The sequence below is a fragment of the Monodelphis domestica genome, chromosome 1, assembly GCF_027887165.1.
Source record: "Monodelphis domestica isolate mMonDom1 chromosome 1, mMonDom1.pri, whole genome shotgun sequence".
Taxonomy (NCBI): Eukaryota; Metazoa; Chordata; class Mammalia; order Didelphimorphia; family Didelphidae; genus Monodelphis; species Monodelphis domestica.
In genome coordinates, this window is record NC_077227.1 from 30967477 (window position 1) to 30981776 (window position 14300).

The 14300-nt window shown below is 45.2% G+C and overlaps 1 protein-coding gene across 1 annotated transcript in view; it reads left to right on the top strand.

Annotated features, from left to right (window-relative positions):
- The first annotated feature begins 7381 nt into the window (after positions 1–7381).
- LOC100015984 (hexokinase HKDC1) overlaps positions 7382–14300 on the top strand; it is a 29600-nt gene continuing 22681 nt past the window's right edge. Inside the window, exons 1-2 of the mRNA XM_001364110.4 lie at positions 7382–10313; positions 13218–13380. Of these exons, the coding sequence (XP_001364147.1) occupies positions 10251–10313; positions 13218–13380 (226 nt within the window). The 5' untranslated portion in view covers positions 7382–10250. The remainder of the gene's footprint in view (positions 10314–13217; positions 13381–14300) is intronic.

A 14300-nucleotide genomic window follows, 5' to 3' on the forward strand; every position in this document is an offset into this window, starting at 1 on the left:
TTATAAGAAGGAGAGGAAGAGAGTGCTAATAGGTAATACTTAAACCTTACTCTCAGTGAAATAAATTCTGAGAGAAGAGCATCTAGATCCATTGGGATCTTGAATTCTATCTTATCCTACAGGGAAAGTGAGAAGGGAAAAACTAAGGGGGGTAGAGGGGAGAGAGTACAAAAATGGAGGGAAAGAGAGGGGAGGGAACTTAACAAACCATAAAAAACCAAGAAGGGGACAAAAAGGGAGGGGTCAGAAAGGGAAGCATATCAAGGAAGGAGTCTAGGGGGATTGATTAGAAATAAACCACTGGTTAAAAAGGATATAGCAAAAGAAGAAAAGACAGAACTAGGAGAGGATATCAAAATGCTGGGGAATACACAAGTGACAATCATAACTTTGAATGTGAATGGGATGAACTCACCCATAAAATGAAAACAAATAGGAGAGTGGATTAGAATCCAAAATCCTACCATATGTTGTCTATAAGAAGCACCTGAGGCGGTAGATACTCACAATGTTAGAATCAAAGGTTGGAGCAAAGCCTATTGGGCCTCAACTGACAGAAAGAAGGCATTGCAATCATGATATCTGACAAAGCCAAAGCAAAAATAGATCTAGTCAAGAGAGATAGGGAAGGTAAATACATCCTGATAAAAGGGACTATAGACAATGAGGAAATATCAATACTCAGCATGTATGTACCAAATGGCATAGCATCCATATGTCTAAAGGACAAACTAGTGAAGCTCATGGATGAAATAGATAGAAAAACTATACTAATGGGAGACCTCAACCTACCCCTATCAAATTTAGATAAATCAAATAAAAAATTAAATAAGAAAGGGGTAAAAGATGTGAATGAAATCTTAGAAAAATTAGAGTTAATAGATATATGGAGAAAAATAAATAGGAACAAAAAAGGAATACACCTTCTTTTCAGCAGCACATGGTATATTCACAAAGAATGACCATGTACTAGGTCATAAAAACATGGCAAACAAATGCAGAAAAGCAGAAATAATAAATGCAACCTTTTCTGATCATAATGCAATGAAAATAATGATCAGTAAGGGTACATGGAAAGCCAAATCAAAAATTAATTGGAAATTAATATAATTCTCCAAAATAGATTAGTTAGAGAACAAATTATAGAAACAATTAATAATTTCATTGAAGAAAATGACAATGATGAGACATCCTTTCAAAGCTTATGGGATGCAGCCAAAACAGTATTCAGGGGAAAATTTATATCCTTGAGTTCATTTATTAACAAATTAGGGAGGGCAAAGGTCAATGAATTGGACATGCAAATCAAAAAATTTGAAAGCAAACAAATTAAAACCCCCAGAAGAAAACCAAATTAGAGATCCTAAAAATTAACGGAGAAATTAATAAAATCGAAAGTGAAAGAACTATTGAACTAATAAATAAGACTAGAAGCTGGTACTTTGAAAAAACAAACAAAATAGACAAAATACTGGTCAATCTAATAAAAAAGAAAGAAAGAAGAAAACCAAATTAACAGTATCATAGATGAAAAGGGAAACCTTACCTCCAATGAAGAGGAAATTAAGGCAATCATTAAAAACTAGTTTGCCCAATTATATGGCAATAAATATACCAATCTAGGTGATATGGATGAATATCTACAGAAATATAAATTGCCTATATTAACAGAGGAAGAAATAAGATTACCTAAACAACCCCATATCAGAAAAAGAAATTGAAAAAGCCATCAATGAACTCCCTAAGAAAAAAATCCCCAGGGCCTGATGGATTCACAAGTGAATTCTATCCACCATTCAAAGAACAGCTAATCCTGATACTATACAAACTATTTGACATAATAAGCAAAGAGGGAGTTCTACCAAATTCCTTTTATCGACACAAACATGGTACTAATCCCAAAGCCAGGCAGGTCAAAAATGGAGAAAGAAAACTACAGACCAATCTCCTTAATGAACATAGATGCAAAAATTTTAAATAGGATACTTGCAAAAAGACTCCAGCTAGTCATCATGAGGGTTATTCACTATGATCAGGTGGGATTTATACTAGGAATGCAAGGATGGTTCAATATTAGGAAAACCATCCACATAATTGACCATTTCAACAAGCAAACCAATAAAAATCACATGATTATCTCAATAGAGGCAGAAAAAGCCTTTGACAAAATACAACACTCATTCCTATTGAAAACACTAAAAAGATAGGAATAGAAGGGCCTTTCCTAAAAATAATGAGCATTATTTTTCTAAAACCATCAGGCAACATCATCTGCAATGGGGATAAACTAGATGCATTCCCAGTAAGATCAGGAGTGAAACAGGGATGCCCATTATCACTGCTATTGTTTAACATTGTACTAGAAACACTAGCTTTAGCAATTAGAGAAGAAAAAGAAATTGAAGGTATTAAAATTGGCAATGAGGAGACCAAGCTATCACTCTTTGCAGATGATATGATGGTCTACTTAAAGAATCCTAGAGAATCAACTAAAAAGCTAATGGAAATAATCAACAACTTTAGCAAAGTTGCGGGATACAAAATAAACCCACATAAGTCACCAACGTTTCTATATATCTCCAACGCATCTCAGCAGCAAGAATTAGAAAGAGAAATTCCATTTAAAATCACCCTAGACAATATAAAAATATTTAGGAATCTAACTACCAAGACAAACACAGAAACTATATGAACACAACTACAAAACACTCTCCACACAATTAAAACTAGACCCAAACAATTGGAAAAACATTAAGTGCTTATGGGTAGGACAAGCTAACATAATAAAAATGACCATCCTACCCAAACTTATCTATTTAGTGCCATACCCATTGAACTACCAAAAAACTATTTTACTGAATTAGAGAAAACCATAACAAAGTTCATTTGGAAGAATAAGGGATCAAGGATATGCAGGGAAATAATGAAAAAAAAAATACAAAGGAAGGTGGCCTTGCAGTCCCAGATCTCAAACTATATTACAAAGCAGTGTTCATCAAAACAATATGGTACTGGCTAAGAGAGAGAAAGGAGGATCAGTGGAGTAGACTTGGGGTAAGTGATCTCAGCAAGACAGTCTATGACAAGTCCAAAGATCCCAGCTTTTGGGACCAAAATCCACTATTTGATAAAAAAAACTGCTGGGAAAATTGGAAGACAGTATGGGAGAGATTTGGTTTAGATCAAAATCTCACACCCTACGCCAAGAAAAACTCAGAATGGGTGAATGCCTTGAATATAAAGAAGGAAACTATAAGTAAATTAGGTGAACACAAAATAGTATACTTGTTAGGTCTTTGGGAAAGGAAAGATTTTAAGACCAAGCAAGAGTTAGAAAAAATTACAAGATGTAAAATAAATAATTTTGATTACATTAAATTAAAAAGTTTTTGTGCAAACAAAACCAATGTAACCAAAATTAGAAGGGAAGTAACAAATTGGAAAATAATCTTCATAACAAAAACCTCTGAGGAAGGTCTAATTACTCAAATTTACAAAGAGCTAAATCAATTGTACAAAAAATCAAGCCATTCTCCAATTGATAAATGGGCAAGGGACGAGAATAGGCAATTTTCAGTTCAAGAAATCAAAACTATTAATAAGCACATGAAAAAGTGTTCTAAATCTCTTATAATCAGAGAGAAGCAAATCAAAACAACTCTGAGGTATCACCTCACACCTAGCAGATTAGCTAACATGACAGCAAAGGAAAGTAATGAATGCTGTAGTGTGTTTGGCAAAGTTGGGCATTTATGCATTGTTGGTGGAGTTGTGAATTGATCCAACCATTCTGGAGGGCAATTTGGAACTATGCCCAAAGGGTGATAAAAGACTGCCTGCCCTTTGACCCAGCCATAGCACTGCTGGGTTTGTACCCCAAAGAGATCATAAGGAAAAAGACTTGTACAAGAATATTCATAGCTGCACTCTTTGTGGTGGTAAAAAACTGGAAAATGAGGGGATGTCCTTCCATTGGGGAATGGCTGAACAAATTGTGGTATATGTTGGTGATGGAATACTATTGTGCTAAAAGGAATAATGAACTGGAGGAATTCCATGGAGACTGGAACAACCTCCAGGAACTGATGCAGAGTGAAAGGAGCAGAACCAGGAGAACATTGTACTGATACACTGTGGTACAATTGAAGGTGATGGGCTTCTCCATTAGTGGCAATGCAGTGATCCTGAACAACTCTGAGGGATCTACGAGAAAGAACACTATCCACATCCAGAGGAAAACATCAACAACATGGAAATAAGTTCTGATTAAGGACACATTTAATACCCAGTGGAATTGTGTGTTGCTATGGGAAGGGGTGGGGGAGGGGAGGGAGGGAAATAATGTAACTCTGTAACCAAGGAATAGTGTTCTAAATTGACAAAAAATAAAATAAAATAAAAAATAAAAGAATATACCAGGCATAGGAGTTGGTACACATCTGGGATTAAATCAGGCCTCAGACACTTCACAGTTGTGTGACTTGGACAAATCACTTAACCCCAAGTGCCTAGCACTTCTGTCTTAGAACTGATACTAAGAAGGTAAGTACACCAAAACTTCTCGTAACTTTGTTGATTTGAAATAAATTCTAAATAAATCAAAACATGCCCTGTACCCCCCTTGTTAAAAGTTCTCACATTCCAGATTGGGGACCCCTAATTTATTGGGGTGCCTCTCATTTTACAGGTAAAGAAACTAAGGCCCAGAGATAGAGGAATGGAGTTGCAGAAGGCATAGGTAAAATTAGTGCAAGAGCTGGAATTTAAACCCTGCAGTTTCAGAGCCCTCTGGCCAGTGCTTTAGTGTTACTCACTTTTAAAAACATGGATCTCTTGATCATAGGATCACATGCACTTATCGTGCCCATTTCTGCTCATTTAATTTAAATTAAAATGTTTTATCTGGGATATATAGGACCATCGAGGTCATGTCATCCAACAAAAAGATGTTCATGAGTTCAGGTTGGGGTATCTTGAATTTTTTCCTATATTACATTTTTAAAAAGTTTTATTTCTATCTTTTGTTTCTACATGACCTATATTTTGTTCTATTCTTTCCACTTTCCCCTCTCAGCGAGCCATCCCTTGTAATAAAAACATTATTCAGAGAGAAAAATTAAGCCAATATTTCCCATAGTCACTGACTCCTTAGCCAAGGATGATTTTTTTAGGACTGTTTGATCATTAATAATGCTACATTGGGGGGCAACTAGATGACTCAGTGGGTTGAGAGTCAGGCCCAGAGATGGGAGGACCTGAATTCAAATCTTGTCTCTGACACTTCCTAGCTGTGTGACCCTGGGCAAGCCACTTAATCCCCATTGCCCACCAAAAAAAAAATAATGCTATTATTATTAGTAGTAGTATTATATATTAGCTAGTATTATAATTATAGTACTACAACTTTCCATTTTGATAATTATATGGTGGTTCTTTATATTGTCATTGTTCTGTAGTTTTTTCCTGACTGCTTACTTCACATTGCATCAGTCGTTCCATAGAAATCTTTCAATGCTTTTCTGAATTCATCAATGTTCTTGAAATCTTTATTTTTCATGGTTTTATGTTTGCCTTTTTGGCTGGAGGATTTGGGTGGAGTTGAGTTTGATGAACTCAAGATACACAGAAATATATATGGCAGGCCATGGACGATGCATTTGATGTGTGGACAGTTTATCGATTGACTTTCCAAAATGTCTAACTGGAAACAAGCAAGATGGGAACAATATTAGCCGCTGGCTAAGCATTCATGAACAACTTTGGGCTAGGAATGGGCCTATGAAGAGACACACTGCCAAGAAGTCTTTGGAAACTTACTGAGATGAACATTTTTGCTTAATTTGATGCCTGTTGCCACGGAGACACCATAGTAACTACTGGGAAAACTTTGGAAGTTTCCAAGCAGTCATGGGAATTTATTTTTTCCTTCAGAAACAAGTGAGGCGCCCTCCAATTTGGTTTCTGTGATGGAGGACGTACCCTCCTGGCTCCTGTAAGAACGGACGAGGTAGGAATTCAAGATTGCTTTCCTTTAGCAAGGATTCTGGGTGTTTTAAAGAGGTCCTCGGCCTGTGGCTGTATTTCTGGGGAAAGGACGGATAGAGGCATTGTAGGGCTGTATCACGGTAGGTGCTTTTTCCAAGTAGACATTTATATTATGGCACAGGGTTTGCCAAGCACTTTACATCTGTTCTCATAACCCTGTGAAGTAGGAGGAACTGCTGATGGAATGCCCATTTTACAGATAAGAAAACTGAAACTCAGAGGTTGAGTTATCCAGGTCCCCCCTGTATAAGGCTCCTCTTTGTGCCTCTCAATAGCGTGAAATGACTCAGTCTGACCCGAGTGGGTCTCTTGTGCCCAAACCCAGACTTCCTGGTTGGAAAATGAACCCCAGGTGTGGGGAACTTGGACCGGTGGAGATGGCGTGGTATTTGGAGACTGGAGACTGGTGACTCTGGATTGGATGTTAGATCTTGTCTTTTCTGACTCGGTGCTTCCTCAGCTTAAAAATGAGGGGATTCATGGACTTCTTTGGGGCTGTCAGAAATCACAGAATTTCAGAGAAACCTGGGAAGACTTGTAGGAACGGATGCAGAGTGAAGCAAGCAGAAGCAGGAGAACAGCAACATCAAGCAAAGGCCCCTTTGCAAGACTTGGGAACTGATCTATTGGAACCACCAACCATCATTCTAGGCTACTGAAGACAGCACATGCTGCCCGTTTGGAGAGAGAAGAGGGGCTGCTTTTAAGCTTTTCTATTCCTCCCTCCTTCCCTCCTTCCCTCCCTCCCTCCCTTCCTTCCTTCCTTCCCTTTCCTTCCTTCCTTCCCTCCCTCCTTCCCTCCCTCCCTCCCTCCCTTCCTTCCTTCCTTCCTTCCTTCCTTCCTTCCTTCCTTCCTTCCTTCCTTCCTTCCTTCCTTCCTTCCTTCCTTCCTTCCTTCCTTCCTTCCTTCCTTCCTTCCTTCCTTCCTTCCTTCCTTCCTTCTTCTTCTTCTTCTTCTTCTTCTTCTTCTTCTTCTTCTTCTTCTTCTTCTTCTTCTTCTTCTTCTTCTTCTTCTTCTTCTTCTTCTTCTTCTTCTTCTTCTTCTTCTTCTTCTTCTTCTTCTTCTTCCTCCTCCTCCTCTTCTTCCTCCTCCTCCTCCTCTTCTTCCTCCTCCTCCTCTTCTTCCTCTTCCTCCTCTTCTTCTTCCTTCTCCTCCTCTTCTTCCTCCTCCTCCTCCTCTTCTTCCTCCTCCTCCTCTTCTTCTTCCTTCTCCTCCTCTTCTTCTTCTTCCTCCTCCTCCTCCTCCTCCTCCTCCTCTTCTTCTTCTTCTTCTTCTTCTTCTTCTTCTTCTTCTTCTTCTTCTTCTTCTTCTTCTTCTTCTTCTTCTTCTTCTTCTTCTTCTTCTTCTTCTTCTTCTTCTTCTTCTTCTTCTTCTTCTTCTTCTTCTTCTTCTTCTTCTTCTTCTTCTTCTTCTTCTTCTTCTTCTTCTTCTTCTTCCTCCTCTTCCTCTTCTTCTTCCTCTTCCTTTTCCTCCTCCTCCAATGTGGGAATATATTTTTATATGTTTGTAAAAGTCTTTTTTTTCCCCTCAGAGATGGAGGTACTGCATTTAAAATGATTCAGTTTAATTTCAAAAACAAAACAAAGGGATGGGAGCAGATAGTCTCCAAGGTCCTTTCCCACCCTAAATCTTCTCAGTGGCACCAGCCTAGTAGCAATGAGTAGCCCGGGGTAGGGTGAGTTTGTTCGGAAGATAGTTCAAGTTCAGCCTTGGACAATTCTTGACTGTGAAATCTGGGGAAGTCAGAACCTCTGCCTCGGGGTCCTGAACTGTAAAATGGGAAAAATAATAGTTTTTACTTCCCAGGATGGTTGTGAGGTTCAAATGAGATAGGGGAAATGGCCAGGGCCGTCATCATTAGTGGTGAGATTTGAACCCATGTTCTCTGACCGCAGAAGAAACGGGCTTTGCTAGCTACCACAGGGCTGCCCTTCTCTTGGGGAAGACACCAGCTATGGTATTTATCCAAAGTAATTCCAAAGAGAATGAGGTGCCCGTGATTAGGGAAGGCTTCCTGTAGGAGGTGGCCTTTGATCTCCGCTTGGAAAGGGGTACAAGAGAGGGACTGAGTGCCTTCTGGACATGCAGAGTGTTGAAGGAACAGCAAGAGGCCTTTCAGAGCCGTGTAGGAAGCCTGTATTCTGCTAAACTTTGTATTGTGGTTTTAATAAAAGGACCTGTTGGACAGTCTGGTAAAATCGGATCCGAATTTTAAGTGCATAAAATAAATATAGTGTGTGTAAAGAAAGCCAATTCTATCAAAAGGGCTACTAAGGACTTTTTCAAAACAAGACCACAGACCCGGGCCTGGCCCGCCTGCCCTAGAGAATGGCTTGGTTTGTGTCTGTGGCCCCAGTTGGGCAGCCAGCAGGTCCCCGGAACTGCCTGGATTCCGCAGTCGGAGGTCTTGAGATCGAATCCCACCCCTGAGCCTGGTGGCTGAGCCATTTGGAACTCCTCCCCCAAAGGGAGTTCGTCAGCGTTTTCCCCCCAGGAAGCGCCCCTCCTCTCCCTCGGACCAGAGGCTGAGCTCGGTAGAGCCGCGGGGCAGCAGGGAGGGAGAGGTCTGGGTGCCCCCAAACCTGGAGAGAAGGGAGCGCCTCCCCCCCCCCGACCCCCGGCAGTGCAGTGCTGGAGAGCGCGGGGAGAGCAGCGGCAGGCCAGGCGGACCAGGAGGACCGGCATTCCTACCTGGGCAAGTCCCTTAGGCTGCCCTCGCCGGCCTGGAGCCCGTCCAGAGCCTCGTTTCAAAGTCAGAAGGGAAGGGCTGAAAGAGGGACCCTGGCAAGCCCCTGCCCGGTCCAGAGAGACTGAGGGAGCCCGTCAGCCCGGACGGCCTTGGAAGAAGCGGCATCTGATGCGCGGGAGCCCCAGGGACGGGAACAGGCGCCGGGTCAGGGTCTCCAGACCCCTCGAGGGAGGCTCCGCTTCTGGCTAAAGGCGAGTCTCTTCGGAGAGGGAGCCGGACGGGAAGGAAGGCCCGAGAGATGGCCCGAGGCTCAGCACTAAGACTTCTGGGACACCCGGGGTCCTCCACCCGAGCTTTGCCTCACGAAGAAGCCTTGTTAGCCCCGGGTCAGAGGAGGAAGATGAGGCTCACCGAGCCGGGAAATGTCTGAGGCAAGACGTGAGCCCGAGTCTGCGGTGTCTGCTGGGCCCGATGAAGACCCTGCAGGGATTTTTAACAAAATAAGATTTCGTTTACGTTGGCCAACCATTGGCTGTGGGAAGAAAGGTCTGAGGAGATGTTTCGTTGTCAGCCTCTGTCTGTGTCTCCCTCCCTCCCTCTCTCTGTCGCTCCCCCTCTCTTTGCCTCTCCCACCCACATTCAATAAATCGCCAGTTCTTTTGTTTTTTTTTTCATTTCCTGCCTCCACACCTTTGCCCGTCCCTCATCAGTTTGGAGGACGGACAGTTTGTCCTTCCTGCTGCGTTTCCTGGAGCCGCCCGAGGCGACAGGTTCGGGGGTGAGGACGGAGTCAAGGCTCTCGGTGGCTGCTTGTGGGTCAGCCAGTCCTCCGAGGAGTCCATTCCCAGGGCTCCCGACGGCCAGATGTGGCTGGGAGAAGGGCCAAGCGGGCCGGCCTTTAGGGAGTTTGAGGCCTCGGCTTAAACCCTGGGTCCCCCCTCTCCGGGCCTCCGGCTCCCTCCTGAAGACCCGGCGCCGCGTCCTCGGCTGGCCTCTAGCTCCGCCCGAAAGCCTTTTTCCTGGCATCGTTCCCGCAGGGGTTTATCGGGGCTTTTCCCAACGTGCCTCGGAGGAGAGCTCCGGGGAGTCCAGCCCCCCTCCCCCCTCTGGCTCGGAGGGCTGTGGCTCCCTCTCCCCTAGCCGGGTGCTCCCTCCTCTAACTCCCACCAAGGGTTTGGCCAAGGGAGAAACGAGTCTGCATAGCAATTAGATTTAGTGGCCAAAAACCCTCTTAAGAATGGTCCATCGGCAGAAGGAGCCCCAGCCCTGAGCGCTCACACACTCACACTCACGCTCACACACTCACGCTCACGCTCACACTCACGCACACTCACACTTCCCCCCTCTCCCAGGACCTGCCGCGCCTTCCTTCAGACAATAGAAAGAGTGACGAGGGAAGGAGAGAGGGCGGGCGGGAGATCAAGGCAAAGTTTAATCATTGAGCCCTTCGGGCAGGCAGCCGCAGGTCGCCGCTCCATCGCCGCTCGAGCTGCGCTCCCTCCTCGGGCTGCCACCATGTTCGCCGTCCACTTGCTGGCTTTCTATTTCACAAAGCTGAAAGAAGATCAGATTAAGAAGGTCAGGGGGGGCTGCGAGGGGGAGCCCCGGGGTTTGGGGGGGATGCTGGGGGGACAGACCAGGCTCCGGCTCACAGGAGTGGGGAGGGACCCGGAGCACCGGGCTCCCCGGCTCTTCCCTTCCCTGTTTGGGGCCCGGCGCCCCAGGATATTACATTTAGGGCTGGGGGAGGGGCGCCGTCTTGATTGATAGAGGCCCATCTTTTGCAATGGGGAAACCGAGGCTCTGAAAGACTGGCTGAGGACGGAAGGTCCATAAGGCATGAAAGGGAGAGGTGAGATTTGAACCCAGGTTCTGTGGCCCTGCCCACCTGCCCCTTGTTTTCATCTCTATCAATTAACCAATATTCAGGCAAGGCTTGGAGAGCATCATTCTTGGCTCGTGATTATTTTCTTGGGATGTTTTATTAGAAAAATCCGTTTATTCATTGCATCGAGAAACCCTCTCCCAGCTATGTCTTGCCATCTGGGCGAGTCCCTGAACCTTGCTCAGCCTCCGTTTCCTGATCCATAAAATGGGGAGATGGCCTCCCAAGGCCCTATTAATAGGCCCTAAGTCGATGGTTCTAGGACTTGCTCTCTCCAAGGTCCAGGCCAAGCAGGGCCTTTTCTTGGGGGTCTCTTTACAGGTTTTCTCTGCAGGGGTTCTGGGGGGGCTGCCAGCTGCTCTGGTGTCTGCCCCATAGGTGGAGAGAGCCATTGGGATGGACTGGGGGTGGGGGTAACCCAGGCCCCCCATGACCTCACTTTCCCAGGGGAAAGAGCCCCAAGACCCTGAGGATCCTGATTTATTTAAACCATTGTCTGTACTCAGCCCTTGATGGATGGGCACAGGAAAGGGGGGGAGGTCTGTACCCTCCCTGGAACCATTTAATGTCAAAAGGAAAAAAAGATGGCTAGAGCAAAGCCAAGATAGACAGACTGTGGAATGTAAATTTTTTAAAAATTTAATTTAAATTAAAATAAAACATTTGGATGAAAGAAATATTATAATTATAAATATATAAATTACAAAAAAAATTTAAATTCTAAAATCAGACCCACTTGGCAAATGCAAATATCAAAAATCTGAACCAATTTATATATAAATATAATAAAAATAAATATTTATCTATTTATGTAAATAGAAACCTATTTCTGTCAGACAGGGCAGCTTTTATTTGTTTATATTTATTCAGTTCCTGGGGCTGGCCTCCCCTAGCCATCCTGCTTCAGAATGAATCTTCCCTTCCCTTCCCTTCCCCTTAGATATTCTAATACTCTTTAGTCCCACCACAGTAATTCTTCCTCCCTTTTTTATTTTAAACCCTCACCTTCCATCTTTGGGTTCCAAGGCAGAAAGGCAGTCAGGGCAGGGTCATGAAGGTGAAGTGACTTGTCCAAGGTCACCCAATAGGAAGTGTCTGAGGCCAGATTTGAACCCAGGACCCCTCATCTCTGATCCTGGCTCTCCATCCACAGAGCCACCCCCATAGTCATTCTTTTGCACTTGGACTGACTCTTCTGGATCCCTTCAGGATCTGTTGCCCCTGCCCGTAAAAGCTGTGAATCTTTGCTTCTGTGTCTCTGGCTCCCTTGAGCCCGTGGGTCTGTTTCCCTTTAACAAGCACTAAGGGAGGGTGGCCGTCTCTGGCCAGCTTCCTGTCCATCCCCTGGAGGGTGGGATGACCAGCAGCGTGGTTCCCAGGCTGGCCTCCCTGGGGGCCCTCTCCTCGGGTCTCGTGCTTCATGAGTCATGGCAGAAGCAGGCTTGGCATTCTCGGAGACAATGGCATCATTCTCTGCCCGCAGTGGCTTAGCCCAGAGAAGCCCCTAATTCAGTGCTTTTTCCCTTGTGCCTTTCCTGTTTGGGTTTGAGACACCCCCTTTGGGTTTCCTTTCTACTGGATCATTGCCAGAATTTTCGGCGCGTCCGAGCAGTGGGCAGACTTTGTGGCCCTTTGCATGCATTTTCTTCCTTTTTTCCAGCCCTTCCTTTCTATCTTAGTGACAATTCTAAGACAGAAGGGGGAGGGCCAGGCCATCAGGGGGAAGTGACTTGCCCAAGTTCTTCCCGCTGGGAAATCTATTTGAACCCAGATCCTCCTGATGCCAAGCCTGGCATCGACCTACTGGCTGCCCCACGTGGCATTCATGTTCTCGTTTTTAAGCCCCTTAGTGACCTTGGGTGGGAGGTGTGACGATTCCATTTTTCAGGTGAGGAAACACAGGCTGAAAAGGGAAAGACGGCTTTTCCAAGTCATATACAGTGAGGCAGGGTCAGAGGCAGAATTTGAATTCAGGTCTTCCTGACTAAACACCCTCTGCTTGGCAAGATGCCTAAGCTGTGCCAGATTGTGGAGAGCCAAAGCTCCAGACACAATCTACCAGTCTTGGGAATGGGTGGCTCGTGGGCGTCCCTGAAGGTCCTGAGGTCTCTGTTCTCAGGAGATGGTGGGTGGAGGGGAGGGGAAGTGGGGATGGCTTTGAATCCTCCACTAAGCATTTGTGGAATACTGTGCTGGGACCTGGGGGTACACGGGCTGGTCCTCTAGGAACATGGGCACAGGAAAGGGCCCAGAAGCAAAAGAAGGGGGGACCGAGTCAGGCAGAGCGCAGAGAGAGAGTCTCATTGCCCTAGAGGTTCTGAGTCGAGGCTGCCATCCAGAGAGAGCAGCCAAGACAAGCCCAGCTCTGGGCCACCTTTGGGGATCCCCCTTGAGGGGAAGAACCTTGCCCAGGCTCAGGGTCAGGAGGGATGTCAGATGTGGTTACTGACTGATCGAGCCTCCTGGGCTGAGCCCGACAGGGCGGAATCTGGTGAGAACCTAAATATCCTTAAGAGGATCATCACTAACAAATCCTGGAAGTCCCTCCTGGGGGTCGCTGGGGGACAGCTGGGGAATCCTCTTGGTGTCCCTTGAAGGTGGACAGGTTTCTGTATCATCTGCGGCTCTCCGATGACACCCTCCTGGACATCATGACCCGCTTCCGCGCCGAGATGGAGAAGGGCCTCGGGAAGGACACCAACCCCACTGCCTGTGTGAAGATGCTGCCTACTTTTGTCAGGGCCATCCCAGATGGCTCAGGTGAGTGCTTGCTCCTGGTGAGCCAGGCTGGGGAGTGGAGGGTGTAGATGGGAAGTGAGGTGTGTCAGGAAGGGCGTGGGGGATGTAGGGCTTGCAGCCGGCCTCAGAGATCCTTTCCCTGAAGCCCCCTACAGTACAGATTAGGAAACAGAGACCCAGAGGAAATGGCGTGACTTCCCCAAGGGCAGATGGTGAAGGAATAACCTATCTGTCATTCGAACTCTGGCCCTTGGTTCACAATCCAGGCATCTTTGTACAAAATGTTATGTTGACTCTTGGTGCATAGCATAAGTAAATGCTTAAAATGCCCTTTCATCCATCCATCCACACCCCATCCATCCATTCATTCATCCAACATCCATCCATCCAACATCCATCCATCCATTCATCCATCCACCCATCCATTCATCCATTCATCCAACATCCATCCATCCATCCATCCATCCATCCATCCATCCATCCATCCATTCATCCATTCATTCATCCATCCATCCATCCATCCATCCATCCATCCATCCATCCAACATCCATCCATCCATCCATCCATCCATCCATCCATCCATCCATCCATCCATTCATTCATTGCTGACCAAAACCTGGGCTTCTCAATTTAAGTGGAGAACTTTTTTGAACTGAGAAAAAACAAAGGTACAAAGAGAATGATGAGGATGATAAAAAGCATTGATTATGCCCTTCAAGATTTACAAGGAGCTTTACAACTATCTGGGAGGTGGTTGCTGCTATCCTGACCTCCATTTTACAGATGGAGAAACTGAGGCATATAGCGATTATGTGACTAGTCCAGGATAATAAGCGTGTGAGGCAGGGTTCAGGCCACTGGGTCTGAACTCTCAGAAACTCTTCAGAGGCCATTTGGTCCCACCATGAGCAGATCGAGGATTCTGTCTGGAGCAGACTTT